General features: G+C 39.9%; 1 protein-coding gene across 1 annotated transcript; it reads right to left on the bottom strand.

Moving 5' to 3' along the window:
- Positions 1 to 3,041: 3,041 nt before the first annotated feature.
- Positions 3,042 to 22,784, bottom strand: DNAJC25 (DnaJ heat shock protein family (Hsp40) member C25). Its single transcript, XM_007178213.3, has 4 exons — positions 22,363 to 22,784; positions 9,634 to 9,786; positions 7,351 to 7,821; positions 3,042 to 6,201 (listed from the first exon to the last, which is right to left on the bottom strand). Exons 1-4 carry the CDS (start codon positions 22,693 to 22,695, stop codon positions 6,079 to 6,081), a joined length of 1,080 nt encoding a protein of 359 aa, XP_007178275.2. The 5' UTR covers positions 22,696 to 22,784; the 3' UTR covers positions 3,042 to 6,078.
- Positions 22,785 to 23,063: the final 279 nt, after the last annotated feature.

Genomic DNA, 23,063 nt, shown 5'->3' with positions numbered 1-23,063 from the left:
CACCACAAAGAATGTATATTCTTGTCAAAACATGAAAGTACACGTTAGAAACGTGACTAAATTGGTGACAGAATAGAAAAGTTGTGTGTCAGAAAGATGAGGCAAAGGACTCAGAGGAAAGATATAGCCTGGAGGATCAGGAAAAGCTCATCTTAGATGGTGAGACCTAGACCTTGGAGACATGTGTCCTGCAGATGGCAGAAAGGAAGGGGGAAAGCAGGGAGAACAGGAGGCCATGCGCACGTGGAATGAATTAGTGAATGAATAAAAGAAGGCTCTAGCGAGTAGCAGAAAAGTCACAGAAAACCTCATGAGAAACAGGAGTTTGTGGCAAACCGCGGGGTAGCCACATGGTAAGACATTTTAGGAATATTCATCTGGGATGAGGATAGAAAATGAACTGAAGCTGGGGAGACAAGATGACTTCAGCAGTAGTTTTGTCCTTTTGGTGGAGTGGCTGGATCCAGGCCCTAGAGAGGACTGTGAAGTTGGGATGGAGAACAAATTCAAGAGACTAAATCAGTAGGACTTCATTGTAGTTATGAAATGCAAAGGAAAGTGGGCAGAGGCTTCTGAAGCAGAGAATAGGTGAGATCTGATGCCTGTCACAGAAATTAGGAAACAGGACTAGGTTTGAAGGTAGGAGAGAAGAATAAGGATGAGTTTGGCTTAGGAGAAAGTAAGTCTTCAGCTGTACTGCTTCGTGCCTCTAGGCTGCTGAAAATGTTTAGTGGCAGATGTTGATGTGGGAGACATCTGCACAACCTAATGGTCGCTGAAGAAATGAAATGATCTCGTTAGAAAAGGGGGCTCTGGGGTTGCCCACGGTGAGGGAACACCCAAGGTGATACTTGTGTGTCAGCCATGAGGTAGCAGAAAAGGTCTAGGAGTGTGCCCCATCTCCCTCCTTCATGCCCGATCACACCCACCACCCTGCTTGCTGCTGTATGATTGATTGTGCTTTTCTTGGAGAGAAGTGGTCTGGCTTTGAAAGAAACAGCCAGGTTTTAGCATCCAGCCTCCTGCAGTGATCCATGGACAGGCAGGCTGGGTACCACTTGTAACGGAGGGCTGACCATCTGTGCTTTGCTTTATACATCACCAAACTGTCTTCTCATCATTTTTGCATCGTGGAACTTCAGAGTGGAAAGAGACCTTCAGATAAGGTAGTCCATTCCCAATTTTAGAGATGAGGAAACTAAGGCCCACTAAGAAAAGTGACTTGCCTAGTATCACACAAAGTGGGAGGAAAAGAACTTCCATTTTAGCTTTCAAGAGAAGTCACTGCTCACCTGGAGGACTAGAGCCTGTCCCCACAGATGCAGTTATTTCCAGAGCTCTGAAAGGTGAGGCATGGGGACAGAGGATCCTTTCCTCCTCACCCCAGCTAAAATGCACAGATCACCAGTGTATTATTTTAGAGAATTTGTTACCCATTTTTTTCTTGGTTAAGATAAAAACTTATAAATTTCCACTGTTTCTAAGAGTCTCAGTACTTTTGAGAAATGTCAGTGTCCTTGTAAAGACAAACATTTCATTTGTTTCCCTGTTGTGATCTGTAATTCTTCACTCCTGACATGTATTTTGTCACCCTTTTACTAACAGTAGGTTATTTTTCCAGAAAAGCAGCTTTAAATCACTCTTCTCCATAAAACTAATGATAAAATGGGAAGGTGTTTCTGCTACCTTCAGTTTTCTAAAAAAGAAACAGGGAAACACATTAACAACTATATTTAATGTGACACAGTATAATGTACCCCAAAAAATCATTTCACTCCCTTCTACCCATTGCATTATTTTTAGAACTTAATGACTCAGGAGTGAAAGATTCGCCAACAGATGTGTGGATTCAGCTTCTCTGGAGAGATTTTTACAGGCTGCTTGAGACTTTGAGAGGCAGTGTGACTTGGGGCTACTTGATGTTCTTTTGAGCAGCAATTCCAGGCATGCCTCTGTATCTCACTGGAAGTGTCCCTTCTGTAAATGGAGGCCTTGAACTAGTGAGTAGCGGATTATTCTATTCGCTCTGAAAGTTCTTTCTTTCCTGAGTTGTCATCTCAGCTGCTTCACCTGGTACCCCAGGGTACAACGAGGGGCAGGCGGCTGCTTTTAAGACACTAAGATGCTAAGGAGCATCACTCTTCCACTCTAGCACTGTACTCTGCACAGAGTAAGGGGTTCAAATACCTATTTAAATAATAAACAACGGGTTTGTAATCATCACCAGACACTCTATTACCATGGATTTTAACAAACGAGACTCTTTCCTATTCCCTCTGAAGCATTAATATATGCCAGCCATTTTACCCCATCTTATTTAATTCTCATAATAATCCTGTGAAGTAGTTAGTATCCCTGCTAACTATTAGAGATGAAAAATGGGGTTCAGAGGTTAACCTGCCTGAAGTCAAACTGTTCGTTGCAGAGCCAGGAACCAGACTTTGGTCTATCCGGCTGCAAAGCCTGAGCCATTCGCCTGCATCCTGCTCACTCTTCTTGAGGTTATAAAAGGCGACACTGTCAAATGGGAGGAAGTTTCTTCATCCCCTAATGAAACTGGGGAGGAGCCTGTAGGAAATCCCATACACCCCTGCTCTAAGACCATGTGATCCACTCCATACACAGTTGTCAAGGATACTCTGAATCCTTAAGAAACTGATTAAAGTTTATGACAAATCATATAGGCTTTTTACTTAGATACTCATAACCTTTCTCAGTTGCAGGCAATCTAATCTCCTTCAGACCCTAAACCTATGTAAATTTGCAGGCTTATAGATTTTTAAGTCCTAATTATCTAAAAAGATCCCCTCATTTCACAGATGAGGAAACCAGAAAGGTTAAATTTGTTTAGCAAATTTTATTTAGTTATCAGGGGCTAGATTTGGCCTTAGCCCATATTTAAATGTGAAGAGTATCACACTTTGTAAATAAAATTAATTATAACTCATCCGGGGCCTTCCCTGGTGGTCCAGTGGATAAGACTCCATGCTCCCAATGCAGGGGGTCTGGGTTTGATCCCTGGTTGGGGAACTAGATCCCACACGCATGCCACAACTAAGAGTTCACATGTCACAACTAAGAAGTCCGCATGCCGCAGCTAAAAAAGAAAAAGAAAGTCATCCGTACACAACTATTTTGTATCAATACCAACATTTATCTGCCTCAATTGCACAATTATAACTCAACAGAGACCATGTCTGATTTAAAGTCTTTAAGTGGCTAGACCTATTCATACTAATGTCTAAGAAAAGCTATTTCTCTTTAATTTCCACAGAACTTTCGGTGGGGCTGGCACACTGGTCCATAATACTAGCTGCATGTTAGCTTAGCAGTTGGCTTCTACTCGAGGAAATATTTCCAAGGTGTGGGTGTTAAAAGTTTCCTGCCATTTCAGTCCAAAAAAAAAAAACAAAGAATCTCAAAGGAAGTAAAACTACTATTTTTCTAAACATAAATTCAGTAGTACTAAAATAGCTAATTCTATAAACTGAACTATTTTTTCATGTAACATTTAAAATTTCTGCATACCACTTGTAGTGTTTAAAATTCTACGCATGGCCCCTACTTGATAGATATGTTATGAAACTGCAACCCAGGATTTGTAGAACTTGGAGAATTCATAAAGAAATAAGACCAGTGAGGGAAGGGTCAGTTTTAGAAACTGCTCTGAGGATATTTGACATGAATGTAAGTAACCCTAAGGGTAATTTTAGCACAGACCTCAATTATAGGAAGTGACAATAGAAAGCAATAAGCAGCTATGCTCTATAAACCCCTGAATTCCAAGCAAGGAGGAAATGGTGATAGCCCTCAAATGAAGCACAAGAGAAATCTTCTAACTATAGTGGGGTTCTGGGATCCCCTGCCCAGGATTCTTCTCCAAGTGTTTCTGAAATGGAGAAGCTTTTGGTTCTTTGGTGGGGCATTGGCAGAGTATGGAGATAGTAAAGATACCCAAAATACGTGAATGACACTTGTGACACAACTAATTGCCCTTCCTTTCCTCCAGGATTTTGAAGCATAAAGCCATTTTGTTGAGAGAAGGGGAGAAAAGAATCATAGTCCTTCCGTTAAGGCGAATCCATTCATCTCACCCATATGATGACCATGATTCCAAAAGACCAACCAAACTTTTACCAAGTGAGCAGGCTGCCAGGAACAATTCCAGAAATGAGACTTCTATATAAAGACAGAAATACAGCAATCTAGCACATATGCAAAATAATATCCAAAGATACATGGTTTTTATCAGCCAACCTTTATGAATGCTAACATATTCAGTCCTCCTGTTTTTCCTTATCACTAGGTTTTTTTGAAATACAGTTAATCACAAATTTATTTGAAATTTTAACAGAAGGGCAAGAGCCTCCGTTTCTTTCTGGTCTGCATAACATATGGTACCCACGTCTAATCTTAGGTGATAATGCTGTTGTGTGGCACGTGTGTGGTGACATCTTCACTGGGACAGGGGTTACTGACTGCAACCACAGCACCTTTCAAAGGCATTTACCTACGGTGTAGAGTTGGGCATTTGGGGTTTGAAGCACAGCTTGCTACAATTTAGCACTGTAATTTCTCCACCCTCCCAAAAAAGAATGGATGCATAAAACACTTTCATCTCAAGTTTACAAAAATATAAATATTATATAATTTCAGAATTTTAAAGCTGCAAAAGGCCTTAGTGATAATCTGGTCAAACTCCTCCCCTAATTTTCTAATGAGCAATTGAGGCCTTCACTCACAGGCTAAATAACCCACCTCAGGCCTTTTGCTGTATTAGCAAGGATGGAACTCTTCCCTCCTGCATCTTTGTATGTGTCACATATTTGGGCTGAGCTCCTGAAAGGACTAGTTTACTTTGAGTAGAAACAGAGTCTGCATAGCTACTATGCTACACTTTTATGCTACGTCTTTTACAATTATATAATACAAAAAGCAATATGTTAATCTTTGACTTAAAATGTCATACCAACAAACTTGTGATATATTGCAACCGTTTTATTAATATGATGGACTGGGATATGTCTTTTAACAGGAGTATTGATTCACTACCATGAATGTGTTTCAATACTTTGCTGCAGTATCATACTTGATTCAGTCAAATTACGTGTGAATTACTTTCACTTTCACACGTATAAAACATTTACATTTCATTGTTTGATAGAACAGCACACAGCCATGCACCTCTTCTTTCTGGTTTATATGCATGTCAATATGCTCACATAAAATGGATTTTTCACCACTCAAGGACTTCACAATATATGAACTTTTCATGACACTATTTCTGCTCTTTTTTTTTTTTTAATTGAAGTGGGGTAAAAAAGCAATACTGTGGTACGAAAGACCTTCTTACAAGGTTCTTTCTGGAGAAATGTGTGAGAATACACTTATAGTCCTATAATGACTGTAATCAAGCTCATCCTACAAGGACATGAAGGTAGAGTCACTCTCCTGGAGAGTTTCTGATCTCAGTAAGAATATTATGACTGGGGGGGAGATATTATAAAGACAGTCCAGCAGAAGACTCTCCTTGAGAGATATTTTGAACATATTTCAAACCTATAATGACTGTCATAAAGATGACATGATAGTTGAATCATTTTGCTGAAGAAGTCTGTGTCTAGAAAGACACTCAAAAGTGTAATTAAATGCTGTTATAATTTTTATGTTTTGTGAAACTATTAGAGGCCACGAAAGCAGAAAAATGTAGCACTATAACAAAATAAGGAAACACTTTTGAAGAATAAACACTTAACACGCAAAAATTTTAAATGGTATCTAATAAATTTTCATGTCAAATTTTTTAACCAAACATATAAAATTTTTAAATGGCAACTAATAAATCTTCATGTCAAGTCTTTTAACAAAATCCACAAATTGATTATAAAAATTGAACAATCATAAATGTCTTATGTATAAAGTTTGAAGGGAAAGTTTAAATTTCTACATTATTCTGTTTAATCAAATACTTGAGGAATTTTAGTTACTGCTGAGGAACAGTCAGTACATTTCTAAAATAATTCAGTTATGAAAATAGTATCACAATTAAGGTTTGGCATAGTAGCATTCCAGCAATCTTCAGTCATCCACAAACATTAACCGTCCGGGCCCTTCATTCTTCATCCACCTCCTGTATCTCTTCCATCTAGGGTCATTTGCCAGTCTTTTCTTTAGTTCCTCTTCTTGTTCCTGTTTGTAGACCTGTCAGTATAAATAACATAAACTGACTTGACAATCCAAAGAGAAACATTTGTCATTAGCTTTATGGCATGTTTATATTTTTCAAATATAACTTTAGGTAAAAGTTTCCAATGAATGTATTGGTTTGTCTTCTGAAGACCATGCACCTAAGATTACTAAGCAATTAAGCACTTTAATGTTTAGTGTTAAATAAAAAAGAATAACTTGTGCAAGAACTAGTAATTTTTTTCAGTGATTTCTGTAACCTGGAAATACATTCTTTTCCTCCTTGAAATCATATATAAGCTGAGTTTAAAGGGTTTAAACATTTCCTCTCTATGACTAATGTCCAATATTAAAGAATCAACACTTTATTTTTTTAACTCTGTAAATTTAACAGATGACTTTCAGTTTTGTTGATCCTAACCAAGGAACAAAGTGACCTTATAAATACATTTGTCTCCAGATTGAACTTACAACTACTTTTATCTTCAATGATAATTATTGGTTTTTCAAAATATTTTTAACTAAAGTTCCCAAAGAAGGTTAAATAAACCACAGAGGTTAAGAACAAAGAACATCTTTCATTTCTATAACCTTTCGTGGGTATCAGTTGAAGCTAAATGGACAAGTTTTCATAACCAATTTCACAGCCATATCAAATTTCAGAAAGAAATTATTTTCCTTCCAAATTTCAGGGAGTAACGACTAAGATAACCTCATGTAATACCGTGATAATTCAGCCCAGGATAGCACTCTATGACAGACAGAGGTTATTGTATAGTGGGCAGCTTCAACTACTTAAAAGTGAAAACTTATCAAATAATTTAGGAGCTACCATGTTACCTTCCATTTTTATGTTCTTTATAAGTAGGCTGAATATATCTACTTGCCAAATCATTCTGGCAATTCACAGTACAGTTTAACACAACAAATTAGACCATACTTCAAATTTTTAGCATTAGTAAATTAAAGTATTTGAAGTTCATCTTTTAAAATGACAAATTATAGGTTAAAAACCCACTGTTCCACTACTAAATATAGTCATACAGTCAACAAAAGATCTTTCTATATTTAACTCTTCGATTTCAGAAATTTGAGCACACTTCTGTGATCCCTTGTCACATACCTAGTTTTAAGTTGGTAACGAAGGTTACAGTAATTACTCACCTCATAATTCTCCTTTATCCAAAGCTCCCGTTTAAGAAAAGTTTCTTTCTGATGATCTTCTAGACTATCAAACTGAGACTTTGACATCTTCATAGATTTACGTATGATATATAGTCTTTCTTCTTCCCCATATTCTTTGCCTTTGATGTTAAAATTATAGATCCACCGGCAATACCAGACTATATATGAGCACAGGTGAAAGGGAGCTAAGAGAATTTGAAACAGGAGAAGGTCACGGAACTGGGGTTTCTGATAGCCTCCCTTTATATCTATTTTACTTTTTATAATGTTCTTTATGATGTTCTCCTCCTCGTCACGAATTTCCTCTTTGGACTTTTTGTTTCTGCCCTTCTCTTTGGCTTTTCTCAGCAATCCCTGCTGCTTGGCAATCTCCATGGCTTGGATACGGTACTTGGGCACTGTGGCCAGGTAGCTGATTGCCTTGTTGTAGCTGTTCCACCAGCTGAAAAACTAGAATATTTAACAAAGAAAACTGGGTAATTTTTATTACCAAAATTCATCTTGGTGAACACAACAACCCCCCCCCCAAAACCTATTCTGATTAAAAACAGGGACCTCAAAAATCTTACTCTGTAAGTTAAAGATACAGTTGAATAATGCCCATTTGGACACAGGATCTCCAGGCCTGATAAGTCAGATAAGCCCTGAGCTGAGCCAAAAAGCCACTGATTCTCCACAGGAGACACCCAGGATCAGAGGATGGATCGGTGGAATCACATCACACCTGTTGATTTCACATCTTTACCATTTGACTCTTCCCTGGATCACAATTAAGAAATCCCTCTTCTTCTATTTTTTTTTTTTAAGGTTGCAGTCTACTCACTGGAGGAAGAATCGAATGGTAAAACTAGTTGGTGAGGAGTTTTTTTCAAAAAATCCCTGGGTATAGACTCAGGCAACTATAGACCATCTGCACATACCACAGTAATGCTCATCATATTCTGAACTGAAAGATTCAAATAGGTTTGAACTCTTTACTTATTTGGACAGGAAGACATTAAGTCACTTCATAAATATATTCAACCGCAAAGGGTTTTATTATCAGAAAAAGTCCTACTCATATAGTACCTCCACACATTTCAGCTATTTTACTGAATAAATGCAGCAGTTGTACCAATAATATCCTGAAATATTATAGTAGCAGTCTATTAGGAATAGCAAAAAAAAAAATGTGACTAGGGTATTACGTTATCTAAAACAGAAAAGTAAAATTGCCCTTCCTCTCCCTGTTGAAAAGGCAACACTACAAAAGCTGATACATTTAAAATATACAGCTTTAGTTTTCAATAGGAATTCTTTTGTCATATCGATTGAATTTCATTTCTGGGAAATAAACTGGAGAAGTAATTCTGAAACTAGCAAATTGCTTCATTCTAGTCACTTGACTTTCTTTTTTCTTCTAGAGGAGGATATGATAGGTGTGGTTAGTTGAGGAATAATAGTAGGGAAAACTCATTTCAGGCTAAACTTGTATTTCTGTGATATTTTAAAACAACATAAAAAGTTACTGTAGCACTTTTAGTCTATTTCAGTGGTTTTCAAACTGAGCAGGAGTGCCCTTAGCTGCCATGGGGAAATGTGTGCGACATTTTTGTTTGTTACAATGATGGCAAGCTCTACACTCCTGGCATTTGGCGGGTAGGTGCCAGGACTAGTTAGGCCATATTAAGGAGTTTGGAATTTTCCCCAAGTTTAATGGGAAATCATTGAAAAGTCCTATGAAAGTAGTTTGGTCCTTGAACAATGCAGGGGGGCACCACCCTCTGCAGAATCTGAGTGCAGCGTAGAGCTGGCCCTCCGTATGCACGGCTCCTCCCTGTCCCCCGATTCAGCCAACCTCAGATGGTGCACCGCTGCGGTTCGGTACTGCATGTAGTGAAAAGAATCCGTGTGTAAGTGGACCACTGCAATTCCAACCCATGTTGTTCAAGGGTCACCTGTAAATGATATAATCTAGTTGGCATTCACTCTGGCTGTTATATGGAAAATACTCTAGAGGGGGCCACGAGAAAAAGATCTGAGTTTTTTGTTTGTTTGTTTTTGACAGTTACATAACGACATTCATGATTTCTTAGATTGCCTGCCAACAAAGATTCCAATATTATCAATTGGTTAAATAAATATTTTTCTAATATAAAAAATTAATCTCACCTGGAAGTAAAATTCTACAAAAAGGTACTTCTAGTTCAGTTTGAATGACTAGCACTAGCCACTGTGCACTCCTGCACATGCACGTAGATACACACATCCATCAATACACACCTGAAACACTGAAATAGCGCACACACTGACCAAGATCACAACTCTCACATCCACTTTAGGGGCTAAGCGCCTGCTGTAGTAGTGGTAGTAATGGCTGTAGTACTCTTCTGGGTGATCCAGCATGTAATCATAATCTTTTCGAGTTTCTTCATCCTGTAAAATAACAAGATATCCAGTTTCATAGGACAGCTCATAAAATGGTCTTACTTAATAATCTGTTAAAGTCAAATCTAGAATTTTGTAATTATGTAATCAATCTGAATAAAAGAATAAACTGTCAAAATCAAAAAATTTCCCATAATTCCTCAAAGGGACACACAAATTTGTTTCCAGAACTTTAATACTAGGTATAAAGCATAATTAAAAAATTTCCTCAAATTCTTGAGGAGTATTAGTCCTCCTGGAAAAAATAAAAACACTTCAGTAGCAATGAACCACGCCTTTTTAGCCAGTGCTGTGGTGCTACTAAGGATGTCGCCGTGTTCTTACAATTGAAGAGCATGTTGACACCTACTCTCAGTAACTGTTGGTAGAAAACAGAATGTTTATCTCTGTTGTATATATTCACAATCCTTTCCCAACCTTGTATAGAAGGTTTTCTTTTGAAAGCAATGATTAAAACAACAAAAAAGTAGACGAAACCAGTCTATGCCCTCAAAATTGAATTATGCTCATCCCAAGGAAACACTGAGACATGGATGCAGGATAATGGTCAAAGTCTAGCTTTGTGATATTAGGCAAAAATTTTAGCCTCTCTGAGCGTCATTCTTCTTCACTTGTAAATTAGAGATATTAATAGCTGCCCTACTAATTTTACAGGGTTATTTTGTATATCAGATGACATACAGTATACAAAAACAGGTTAAAAATATGTAGTATTTCACTACTATAACACATTTTCACAGCCCAGTTCATAAATAAGGTAATATATAGCTCTTTCTTTTTTTTTCTTTTTTTTTTTTTTATAAATTTATTTAGTTATTTATTTTGGCTGCGTTGGGTCTTTGTTGCTGTGTGCGTGGGCTTTCTCTGGTTGTGGCGAGCGGGGGCTACTCTTTGTTGCAGCACGCAGGCTTCTCATTGTGGTGGCTTCTCTTGTTGTGAAGCACAGGCTCTAGGCGCAAGGGCTTCAGTAGTTGCAGCACGTGGGCTCAGTAGTTGTGGCTCGCAGGCTCTAGAGCGCAGGCTCAGTAGTTGTGGCGCACGGGCTTAGCTGCTCCATGGCATGTGGGATCTTCCCGGACCAGGGCTCGAACCCGTGTCCCCTGCATTGGCAGGCGGATTCTTAACCACTGCGCCACCAGGGAAGCCCCTATATAGCTCTTTCTTAATCATGCAAACATGTTGAAAAAATTATAGCATTCTGAAATGCTGCTCAAATGGTCACAAATACAGCATTTCTTAAAACCTTCTCTAATTTTAATCAGTTTCTAACAGGTATAAACGCCAATCTTTTACTGAGCTACATAAGTTGAAAAGCTACCAAACTAGGTTGTGATTTGCTTTTTTTCTTTAATCCCACAGGAAACCTATTTTTCAGCTTGTCTTGTTTCCAAAAAATGTTAGACTAAAACTACAGCAAATTCTTTACTCTCTATAAGTGAGTACAACATAAACCATTATGAAAAAAAATCTTTAACCTAGATGACTTCTTTCTATGATAAATTAATTATTCAGCATTCATAAAGTTGCAGATTATTAGCTAAACGTTTCAAAATCTGCACTTAGTGCTTTGTTACCACAGAGGCGCTGAGGTCTGTTCAGGGCCTCCTCCTTTCTTTTTTTTTTTTTAATACATTTATTTATTTTTAATTTATTTTAATTTTATTTTTGGCTTCGTTGGTCTTTGCTGCGTGCAGGCTTTCTCTAGTTATGGTGAGCGGGCTTTCTCTAGTTATGGCGAGCGGGGGCTACTCTTCGTTGCAGTGCGCAGGCTTCTCATCACGGTGGCTTCTCTTGTTGCAGAGCATGGGCTCTCGGTGCGCGGGCTTCAGTAGTTGTGGCATGCGGGCTTCGGTAGTTGTGGCTCACAGGCTCAGTAGTTGTGGCGCACAGGCTTAGTTGCTCTGCAGCATGTGGGATATTCCCGGACCAGGGCTTGAACCCGTGTCCCCTGCATTGGCAGGCGGATTCTTAACCATTGCGCCACCAGGGAAGCCCTCAGTAACAGTTCTTACATTCACTACATTCAAAATATTTTTTACCTCTGACTAGAATTTGAAGCTAGATGAAGTAGTATCTAGTATAATTAGATGTAAATATATTTAAAGTCTATTCCATGGCACTGTATGGAGGGCCAATATGCGAATCATCTGTTATATAAGGAAAGCTGAGCTCAGGCTGATATTATTTTCAAATTCACTCCTTGTATGTTCTCTTCCATTAGAAAAGATTTTCTCGGGAGTTCCCTGGTGGCCTACTGGTTAGGATTCCAGCCTTTCACTGCCATGGCCTGGGTTCAATCCCTGGTAGGGGAACTGAGATCCCGCAAGCTGCGTGCCACACGCCTCAACTGTCAGTCCATTATTCCTCCTATAAGCCATCATCATATTCTAGAGTTTCTAACCTAACGAGGGTAAAACGTTACAGGTCATAAGCCTATGTCCCTTGATGTATTTCATTCTGAGTACTTCAAGACATCCTTTTGAGAATTTTTCCATTCTCCCTCCATTTTTTTGCCCTTTTGGCTAATTTTATAGATATGCTCTGCTTTTGGCCTGAATTCGTTGCCTTTTAAACTCAGCCTCCCAATCTTGGCAGATGCTTTTTGAAATGTATTTCTTCAAACACGATTCTTCTCCTTGCTCCAACTAGATTACAGGTAGTTTTGAAACTAACTGCCCCCCTGAGATGAGATTCCTACAGTCCTCCAGCATCACTATCTCTGCACAGTCCATTGCCCAGTCTGACTGTCTGTACTCCTCCTGGTTGAAGTATACAGCAAGATCTGTGAGTGTCACTGAAATCTGCTCTGTGAACGTCACGCGTCTAGTGGCTGTTCTCGTTTGTTCTCTTATCTTAGTGAAGGTCACAGTCCATAGAATGCAGATGTCCTTCTTCAAGCTTTTCACCCATATCTTCCCCCAGAGTCACCATCTTCTCACTGGTCCCTAGATTTGTGACTTCATCAAGTCCAGAGCTTCATTTAACAGGATGGTCAGCTAATGCTCCAGTACCAGCAACTCCAAAATTTATACCTTATGTCTAGCCTCTCTACTGTAACCACAGCCTGCAGGGTCTATTCAGGGCCCTCTATAACGAGTCCTCAAACTACCTCATCCCTGTAAAAGGTTTCAGGGTCAAGTCTGACTTCTCTTAGAATGGTTTTCTTTTCCTTGGGGCCACCATAATTTCATGACCCTGTTTTGGTCATGACTAGAGACAAGAAGGTCTGCAATCTCCTTGTTACAACATTTATTCAGCCACAATCTTCTTTCTTTAATGTGTTTAAAGCTTTCTCTCCAGAATGAAGAAAATGGATTTTAGGCTGAGGCATGCATAATACACTTTACAAGGTTGCTCAAGGTTGGCACAAATTGAAGAGTTAGGGATTCTCAACAATCTAAGTCAAAGTCCTACTCTTCAGTAGCCTACTAAGTTTAGAATCAACCTAATAAGAACACAGGATACCAGGAATATTAGCAAAAAAGAAAAGACAGACTGGGACCCAATTAGAGAGTTTCACATACATTCTTACATATTTTTACCATATATTTATTTTTAATACCATATATTTATTTTTTCTCCTACCCATCTTGGGACTAAAGTAGCCTCACAGTTTTTTTGTTTGTTCTGTCCAATGCTTCCCAGTGTCTAGTAAGGTAAGTTCAATTTTCCTTGTCATGCAACAAGGCCTCCATAACTGACCCAAACTTACCTACTTAAGAAACATCTTATCACTCTCCCTTCTTTTGCCCATAGCAAACATTCAGATAGCAATTTCTGGAATTTGGTGTGTTCTTCAAGTACAGCATGCTCTTTTATATCTATGACTGAACAGATAATTATTCACTTTAACTCAAATGCCCAAGCCTTTCTTCCAACCTCATGAGCTCCTATTAATCCTTTAGAACATAAACATTAGTAGACAGATTTAGACCACTCTTATTACACTTATTACCTATTTATTATAGCACTTATCACATTGTAATCATCAGTTTTTTTCTTTTCCTTGAATGAGAACTTCTAGAAGGCAGGTAGGGTGATTCCTTAGTCTCTGTATATCCAAGGCCTAGCACAGTGCCTGGCATTCAATAACTATCATTTCAAAACTGAATGAAATTTTATAAAGGCTCTCCCTCACTACAGACATCTCTCCAGCCACACAGGTCTCCACCGCACCAGGAAGGTGAGACGGGTGACTATGCCACAAAAACTTGGGCTTGGCAGAAATGACTGCTTGTCTTCATAGCTTATGAAGATATGCTAATGTGGCTAAAATAGCTTAAACCTTAAAACAGTGTAATAGCTTACCTTTCAATAAGGTAGTATTTTTTCTTTCAGCAATTTTGTGGATCTTAAGGTCCCAGGGTCAGGAGATTCCAACTTCTTTCCAAAACCAAAACCTTTATACTTGTTTCTTCCTCCTCTCTGTCCTGAGCCTTGACAAGCAGGGCAATAAGCTCCTTGTTTCTAATCTCTACAGGAAAAAATGGTGCTTCTGCTGGTGTCCACTCCACTCCCAATCCTCTTGGGCATATGCAGGAGGACTGGAACATAACCACCAATATCTAGATCAAAAGTGAACAAGAGGAAACCCACAAGCAAACAAAGCACTGAATCCTTCCTTCTCTTATAAAAATGATCGTTCCCCCCTCCCCAGAGGCAAAAATATATTATGTTCTTGTCCTTGAAAGAAATAATGAATTGTTTGATTTCAATAAACATAAATTGCAATAATTAGATATTGCAGCCAGTTTCACTTTAAAAATCTTCGATTATACAAATAATAGAAACCATTTAGGATGGCAAAGGCCAAGAATCAATAATATATGAAAATATAGTAGTAGTTTGTTCATTCTTAAATATATATAGTAATCCTGTTTTTAAGAGAAATACACACACAAATGATCCTTTAAAAAAATAACATCTGTTCCCCTAAATTTTTTCCAGGCCATTACACCCTACTAAAGAGGAAGAAAGTTAACTGCTCTGAGTTTTCATTTCTCTTCCTGTTCCCTACCCACCAGCCACTCGTGCAACTATCTTCTACGTCTTCTCTTCTCAGTCTACATGTGGTCATAGCAACTTCCATCATTTGCAGTATCACCTGTATATCATATATGAGTGACACACAGATCTGTTTTCCCTGCTCCTACTATTTTCAGATACCTCCTGAACACTTCCTAAATGTAACATAAATATCTCAAATTCAACATGCTCAAAACCCAAATCTGCTCCTGTGTCTCAGTTAACGGTATCACCATCTACTTGGTTACCTAAGCTTTAAAAAACCTTAGTTATTTTCAGTTCAGCAAATAGTTATGCAGGGCCTTAAGTCATGTGCTGAGCACAAAGGAGGATAAAAAAACAAATAAATTAAGGACGTGGCCTCAATAACTCTCCCATCCACAAGAAGAATCTAGCAAGCAAGAAGAGCACAATTCAGTGTACTAAGGACTAAGTCTGCCTGAGACCACTGGTAATGGGATTCACAGAAGACATGAAATGAGTGTAGATCCTGAAAAGCAAGTAAGATGTGGTAAAATTTGTTCCAGGCAAGGGGAACAGCAAGTGTTAAGGTACAGAAGCATCAGTGTATAGAACAGATTCAGTGAAGCTTAAGCACTGGGGAAGTTTAGGGAAGAAAGGAGTAGTAAATGTGGCCAGGAAGATAGCTTTGGATAAGAACCACAGGGGATCTTATATGCCATGCTAAAGTGTTAGGGTGTTACTGTCTGTGCTATTCAAACATAAAATGTTTTCAAGTATGAGAAAAATAAATAGCACTGAGTAGAAGTGTATATTTTTGGACGATAACTCTGATAGTATTGTAAAGAAAGGAAGAGGGAGAAACAGATTTTAGAGACTAAGAAGTAGAACAAATAGGACTTAGTGATTAAAGGGGTACAGGAATCAATCATGTTGAGCATGAGAGTGATGTTTCTAATTAGAGTCACTGTGTGAACCATGTTATTCTAAGAATAAAGGAAGAGGACAGCAAGTGTGGAGAAGATGCAGGGGAAAATTGTGGAAGATTTTGAAATGGGGAGGAAAGAAAATTACTGGATAGCTTTTCAATGCCTGGAGCCTCCAAGGATTATCTATTCCTGTAGGAGGGGTGTGCCTTTATTTGTCTTTGAAAAGTCTATTTTAACTTTGTAGAGAAAGAAGTAACTTGTGGAAAACTGGAAGTAATGCAAATAATTCTTATTCACAAAAAGACAAATTGTGACCAGTGGAATTAAGGCAACTGATAACTGCCTTGTCATATTGACCAGTATTACAGGCATTTCAGCACTCCTTGTCTTGATTGTAAACTGTGTGGCACTTTTTCTCTTTTGAACCAGTTTTAATATCTTACTGGTTCCCTCATTAATTAATGAGTTAAATAAAATCTTTGACATGTTCATTTTGTATTTGTACAAGAGTCAACCTCTTTTAAAATTTATGCTTTAACAAAGAAAACAGGATTAGTTTCATGTATAATTTTGGGTACCTGTGCTACAAATGAGAGACAATCGAAAAATATGAACCTAGAGAATACACGAATTTCAGGGTTGTCAAGGATGTAGTTGAGTTTCATCAGGACGAGCTTAGAAAATAAAAAGAAAAGAGTACCCAAAGGACAGGACTCTAAGGAAATGCAATGTTTAAGGTGAAGGCAGAGGAAAAGAAATACAGACTAAAAGAAATGGCTAGAAAGCTTGGAGAAAGGGGAGAGAATTACATGAAGCGAGTCAAGGGAGAACAGCTTAAAGAACTACGTGGCAACATCAAATGCCACAAATAGTTCCAACAGGAAGAGCAGCCCTCTGATCTGATGCTTAGAGCATCACTATTCATCTTAGGAAGAACAGCTCCAGAACGTGTGCTGATGCACATGTCAGTCTATGACAGTTTAAATGAAAGGGGTATGAGGAAGTAAGGATGGCCAACAATGAAGAAAGAAGAAAAATTGACCGTAGCTTTAAAAGAAGCAAAATTAAGGAATGAGAAATGAACCAAGTAAGAGATTCTTAAGTTACCAAAGAGGAATGATGAGATTCCAGAAGACTAAGATGGAAATAAAATGAGTTCAGCCAAAAATACCTTCCTGCCTTCCCCCAACCCATCTTCCACATTGTTCCCAGAACTTTCTTTCTGAAACAAACATCAGATTGTGTTACTTATGCACTTTAAAACCTCTGGTAACTTCAATACATAAGGTTCACATGCCTGAACACAGCTTAAAGGGTCGATCCCAAACTATTTCCAGTCTCCTGAAACATTCTCCCTACCATGCACCTGACAGGCTTCTAACCTAGAAATAGTAGATCCCCTACAGTCTCTAAAAATACAGTAAGGGTCTTTGTGCTGTGAATATCTCAAAATATTCTGTTTACCCATGATAAATTTGCACAAGCAAAATTAAAACATCAAGTGCTTAGTTTCTGGCTAGAATTATATCAACTCAGTAGTTTTTGTGTTACTCGAAAAAGCTCTGATGTGTTGTTGATACCATCATGTGTCAGGTAGTCACAGCACTAGATTTAAACACATCTGGTGTATAATCAACCTTGGCCGTAAGTAGGGAATAACAGGTGAAATTAAGGGATGAGTAAAAAATAAACAACACTTATGGGTTCACAGCAGAAATAGCAAATGTGGCACATAAGGTACCACACCCTTCTTCTGGGCCCATGGGAGAACAGTTTTTAACATGTCATCTTTTCCACTAAACCCAGACAAGGCCCCCAAATTTACAAGTGTTACATGGAGTCGAGACCAATTACAGTTGGCACGTGAAACGAAAATTATCTGCCATCAAGCTTACTTAACTTGGCTGTTTATCAGCATCACAACTGTAATAGAAATTTACATCATTTCTATTAGTTTTATGAATACCCAATTATTATGAATGACTGATTAAAATCTGGATCGATGCTGGAAAAGAAAAATAGTAATACCAATAAGTGCAGTTAATTTTTTTCCTCCAAAACGAAGAGTCCCTGGGAAAAGCATAATAAAAGTGATCCTACATCTCATTCCTGGAAGAAGCTTTGCATGCTCATGACTCCATGTTTTCGTGGATCAAGACTTTTCTCTACCAGAAATGTCCCTCCACAGTCAAACTTGGTGACTGTTCTAGATCCAGATCAAAGAGTACATTCTTCTCCAATCCCCTGAGAAGAAATAATTGTGTTCTCTCAGTGCTGCAATATAATCTACACGTTTTTATTATATAACTTAGATAAATAATAACCAAACAATAAGTATCTGTATCCTTCTTATACTAAAAGCTTAAAGGCAGGAACTGTGCCGTTTTCATTGTTATGGTCTCCTCCCCCAGCACCTGTGTCAGTACCAGTTAGAGGAAGGGTTAAGCGAATATACAAAGGGAGAACAATAAACAGTAACCATAACAGGGCAGGGAGTTCATAATCCCCTTTTTGTCAAATCATTCTTAAGTGCTAAAGCCCTGCCACATCAACCAGACTGATAAAAAGAAACTGACATGTTCCTGTGACTTCCCTGCCAAGACAAGGCTGGAGGAGCGGAAGTCTCTCTCTACACATCCCTTCAATTTATCAGATAACCTGCACCTCCAAGACCTTTTCTGTGTTCTTCTCTCATGATCTTGCAAAATGCTGTCAAACTCTACCATTTTCTACCAATTACAGTTTTTCTAAGTGCATCCTTACCACCTATTCCCTCATCTGCTTATTTCTATGCCATCCTTCTCGTTTTATCTAATTCATCCAGTTCATATCTATATCAAAAATAATTAATGTTCTTAAAAGCCCTGAGAAAATAATTTCTCCTTAAAAACAGAAGTATAATTTTTCTCTCATGCAGGAATTTTTCATTCATACCCATCCAATCTACTTTATCTGTACCACTCTTTAAAACTACAATTAATTTGGGGTTAAATGCCCAAGTAGGCTTCACATAACAATGTCAAAACGCCAGAAATCCACTTTCGATTTCCATCCTATCTGAATCTATCTCCAGATAGGAGTTTTTATTTTACGAGCATTCATTATCTATGTGCCAGACACTGTGCTAGGTGCTATGGATATACATGCAACAGTGAAGTTTAGTGGAGAGGGGAGGAGGGCTACTCAGGATTTACAGTGCAGTGTGATAAGTGCTATATCCACATAAAGAGATCCAATGTTGACACAGCGAGAGTCTGTTTACTTAACTTCCAAAGTCCATGTGTCCCTGAATCCCCAGTAGTCAAATACACTAAAACAGTTATTTCACCGTCTTAACTCATATTATGAAACAAATATAAAGCAGTGTGTGAAATCATAATGGTTTCAAGTCCTGCTGAGATCTAGAGGTTTAAGTTATTTGAGAACATGAACTAAGCATGACTCGGTAAAAGCATCTGACAAGTCCCTTTGCCTTCCATTATTACCCATCCTTCTTTTTCTGGTTTTTCTCAATCTCTCTATTCACAGGTAGAATCTCTGTTGCTAGGAAAACAATGACCAACTGTGATAATATCTCCCTGTCTGACCAACTGCATTTAAATCATGTTAGTATCCTTATTTTTTAACAATTTCCATCTAAAAAAACTCTCTCTCAAAGAGGCATTTATTTAACCAAGACAACTTCAGAGTCATAAATCCACTATATCTTACACAAATATAACTCTCATTTTGGTTATTCAGAGATGCTTGGTTGTTATAAGTTTTGATGGAACACCACTGTAAGACTATAATGAGGATATAGTATAGCTTTTTATATCATACATGTTAAAAATGCTAAGAGACTTGAACAGACCAAGAATAAGAAATTAAGAAGGTTATCAAAAAATTATGGGGAGAGAAAAAAGGCTCCTGGCTCCAATGAATTTACAACTAATTTATTTCAGATTTCACAAAAGAAACAATTTCTGTTAGATACACTGTTCCAGAGATGGAATCTACCTGGGCATTCTACAAAGCAAATATATCAACTTCTCCCTCCATATGCCAGCAATAACTGAACATGGCTGTGAAGGAGGACACAGTATTCCCAAGGCCCTCCCTCCTTTTCAGCTCTCACAGGGTTTATTGCTATTCTTTATGGAGAAATATATAGCGTATAACAAAAAGAGCAAATAGAAATGAAATGTGGTCCCAGGTCTGCAGTTGCTGCCCCCATGAGATGATATATGGAATTTCAGGTAGGCTTCTGCGGCTCATCTTCATTCCAGAGCCACTGGAACTTATCAGCTTCTCCCACTATTCTATCTGACCTGCTCGTAGTAAAGGCCAGGTGGACCTCTTATCCCTCACAAGCCCTCTTTCCAGTCTGTGGATATAATCCAAGCAAAACAGTGGTTACATCCCTGTTGCCTCAAGGGGATGACCCCAGTTTATCAGATCTCTGCATTACCCAGAAATGATATCTTCTGGCAACCTTCTCACAATTCTCCATTATGACAGCAATAAAATTAGACCACCCTGTTTGTTTTTAATAACTTCTTCCACACATGGCAAGTCAAAGTCCTTTTCCTTATTCCAGGAGAAAGCATCTGCAATGAAGTTTTTTAAAAAGTTTCTGAAGGTGTTCCACTTGGAAGTGGAATCCCTATCTATCTCTATAAATTTAACATGGGAGTTTTCATAGAGCTCAACTAAGTCTGATTTCCATGGGTCCAAACTAAGCCCAGACAGCCCTTTTCTCTCACAGATAATTTTCGTTCTCCTGCAGTAATAATGAGTGGGGTTGGGGAAACTATAGAACACTCTCTCCCACCCTCCATCAGTGCAACTCCAATTCTAGTTTCCTGTTTGGAGGCATTTGCAGCTACCGCAAACCTGTCCCAATCAAGAGTAAGTGTTACTTTCTCCAGACATACTAGTTTTTAACTGCCTCAAAGTTCCTTGCTCTTGAGTGGACAGATTATTTTATTGAGCTTTTTGTTAGCTGACAAATCAGTGCTAAACTTGTAGCAGCATTTAGAGGCAACCATTACAGCCAGATCAGCCTCTGAATTTGTCTCTTCGAGAAAATGGCAAGAATATTTAGAGTCCTGGGATTCCTCCCAGCCAGATTTCTACAGTCTCTATTTCTTGGCACTTTTTTTCAAAGTTCTTACTATCGTGCTCACCGTTTTCATGCCAAATCTACCCGTCTCCAACCCCAGCAGAAGGCAACAGTCGCCACTGTTTCTGCTGCCTCTCTTCTGGAAGTTCTCCACCTGCCCAGTGCTCCCTCTTGTGCCACGAGGGCTTTGGAGGACCAGTGGCAGCCCTTCTGGATGCTCGTCTGGACCACTATCTTTCCTCACTGCAGAAAAGCAGACTGGAGCTCCAGATGCTGGGCTGCCTTGAATGAAGTTCTTTCCCATCTTTCTGAAGTCTTTCCTCAATCACTCTCTATCCCAAATAATAGGCAACCAAGCCCTCTGGCCTCAGCACTTTCCCAAACCCCCCATTCCTCAGTTAACTGCCAATAAAAATTACAATCTCACCAATGCTGGTGAGAATTTAGTGAATTTTATGACTCCATATTATCCAAACTGCTCTGGAAAGTAAGCCATGAACTCCTTGACTCGGTATTTTCAGCTCTGGAAATCTAACCTGGAAAAATAATCCATGGTTAAATTATAGCATACCCACTCAAAGTAGTCACTAAAAGCAGATGATACAGCAACATGGAAAACTCTGCCTCAAAAAGAAAAGAAAAAAAAAAAAAGTACTCTACAACTGCAACTGCTGTTGCATTAGCATGATGGGGCCCTTGAAGCAGTAACACTTCCACCAAATATGATTTGTACTTAGTGATTTTTTATGGTTTGCTTTTCCCAGCAGTAGAAGAAAACAGGATCAGGCTAAATCTCCCCATCCCCACAAGACTCAATAAAACCTTTGGCAAATGACTATACATATACTCACAAAATATTTCCTACTAGAAATTCTCAGTCTTGAAACCCAAGTCACTAAGCACCTATTTGCAGGTCCTGTATAGGGGGTTTCTCATTTATCATTTAACCTCATAACCCGTGGAGCAGGTATCATGGCCTTAATTGTGCCTATGAAGAAACAGGTACTTTGACATATTAAGTCACTATCCAAGGTCATATAGGGGTGTTCAGAGCCGGAGTCAAACATCCGGTGTTGTTCTTAGTATTTTTCTACATCCTTAAACCCAAGCTAAATGTCACAATTAATACCATCCCCAGAAACCAAGTTTCTGTCAACTCAAATTCGGGCATCTCACTGTCACTGGAGCCCTTTCCTGCGTTCTATCACAGATCTTGGTAATAATCACCCTGCTTTCCGAGAGTGAGCTGCACGTTATTAAAACATTTTCACTAAATCGTAAGAAGCCCAAAGCTTTGCATAAAAAAGACTGTAACAAAAAGGAGGGGGCTGGCTGCCCTCCAAGACCGAGGGGGTTCCTATCTTTGTCAGTGGGCCGTATGCGCTCTCTCACGTGGGGAAGCGCGAGCATCCTAAGGGTGGTGGCGGTGGTCGCGCCCGGCGCCGGAGTCACAGGGAGCCTCGCTCCACGGGCCAGGGGCCGAAGGGGCCACGCCGCGCGCTTCGCCAGCGGGTCCTCGCAGCCCATCCGCGCCCCCAGGCTTACCTTAAGAGTCTCGTAGGCGGTGGCCACCAGCAGGAAGGCCTCCTCCGCGCTCTGCGGCGTCCGTCCGGGGCCCTCGTCGCCGGGCTCGGGCCGGTAGCGGTCGGGGTGGTAGCGCCGAGCCAGCTGGCGGTAGGCCCGCGCGATCTCCGCCTTGCCCGCCGTGCGGCTCACCCCCAGCACCTCGTAGCAGTCCCGCGTGCCGCAGTAGAGCCCTTCCACCAGGGCCGCCGCGGGCCGCGGCAGCAGCACCGCCAGCAGCAGGGGCGGCAGCAGCACCAACCAGCGCCGGCCGGTAGCGCCGGCTCCACGGCGCGGAGCGATCGGCGTCGCCATCCCGGCTGGGCCACGGCTCCACTAGCCCAGCCGCACCCCGGCACTCCACCGCGCGCCCGGCTGGGCTGCTGGACCCAGATCCACGTCAGCACGCGGCGCCTCCGCGCAAGCGCACCGGGCGCGGCTGCCTCAACCACTTCCGTCACGACCGTTGCTAGGGGAGCAGGACGCTTCAGCCGCCCGGCTGCTTCCGCTATGTCTGTGAACGCGTTCCTAGTCCCAGCGGCCAGAGGGTTTGTCCTCAGTTGGACGGACCTAAAGGATGTCTCTGTGTCTGAGGTGCACTTAACCAGTGTATGCAGAGTGCTTTACTGTCCATAGTGCCCTTCCCAGGCAACCTTTTAGGCATCATGACTTCGTTTGCTGCC

The sequence above is a fragment of the Balaenoptera acutorostrata genome, chromosome 6 (genome assembly GCF_949987535.1).
Source record: "Balaenoptera acutorostrata chromosome 6, mBalAcu1.1, whole genome shotgun sequence".
NCBI lineage: Eukaryota > Metazoa > Chordata > Mammalia > Artiodactyla > Balaenopteridae > Balaenoptera > Balaenoptera acutorostrata.
This window is presented reverse-complemented; position numbering and strand designations above follow the sequence as displayed.

Bases quoted from the DNA above. Each gene is read 5' to 3' on its own strand.
- DNAJC25 (XM_007178213.3), bottom strand. From the start codon at position 22,695: ATGGCGACGCCGATCGCTCCGCGCCGTGGAGCCGGCGCTACCGGCCGG. The intron at 9,787-22,362 runs GTAAGCCTGGGG...GTTATTTTACAG, and splicing joins CCGCCTACGAGACTCTTAAG to GATGAAGAAACTCGAAAAGA. The intron at 6,202-7,350 runs GTGAGTAATTAC...TTATACTGACAG, and splicing joins GGATAAAGGAGAATTATGAG to GTCTACAAACAGGAACAAGA.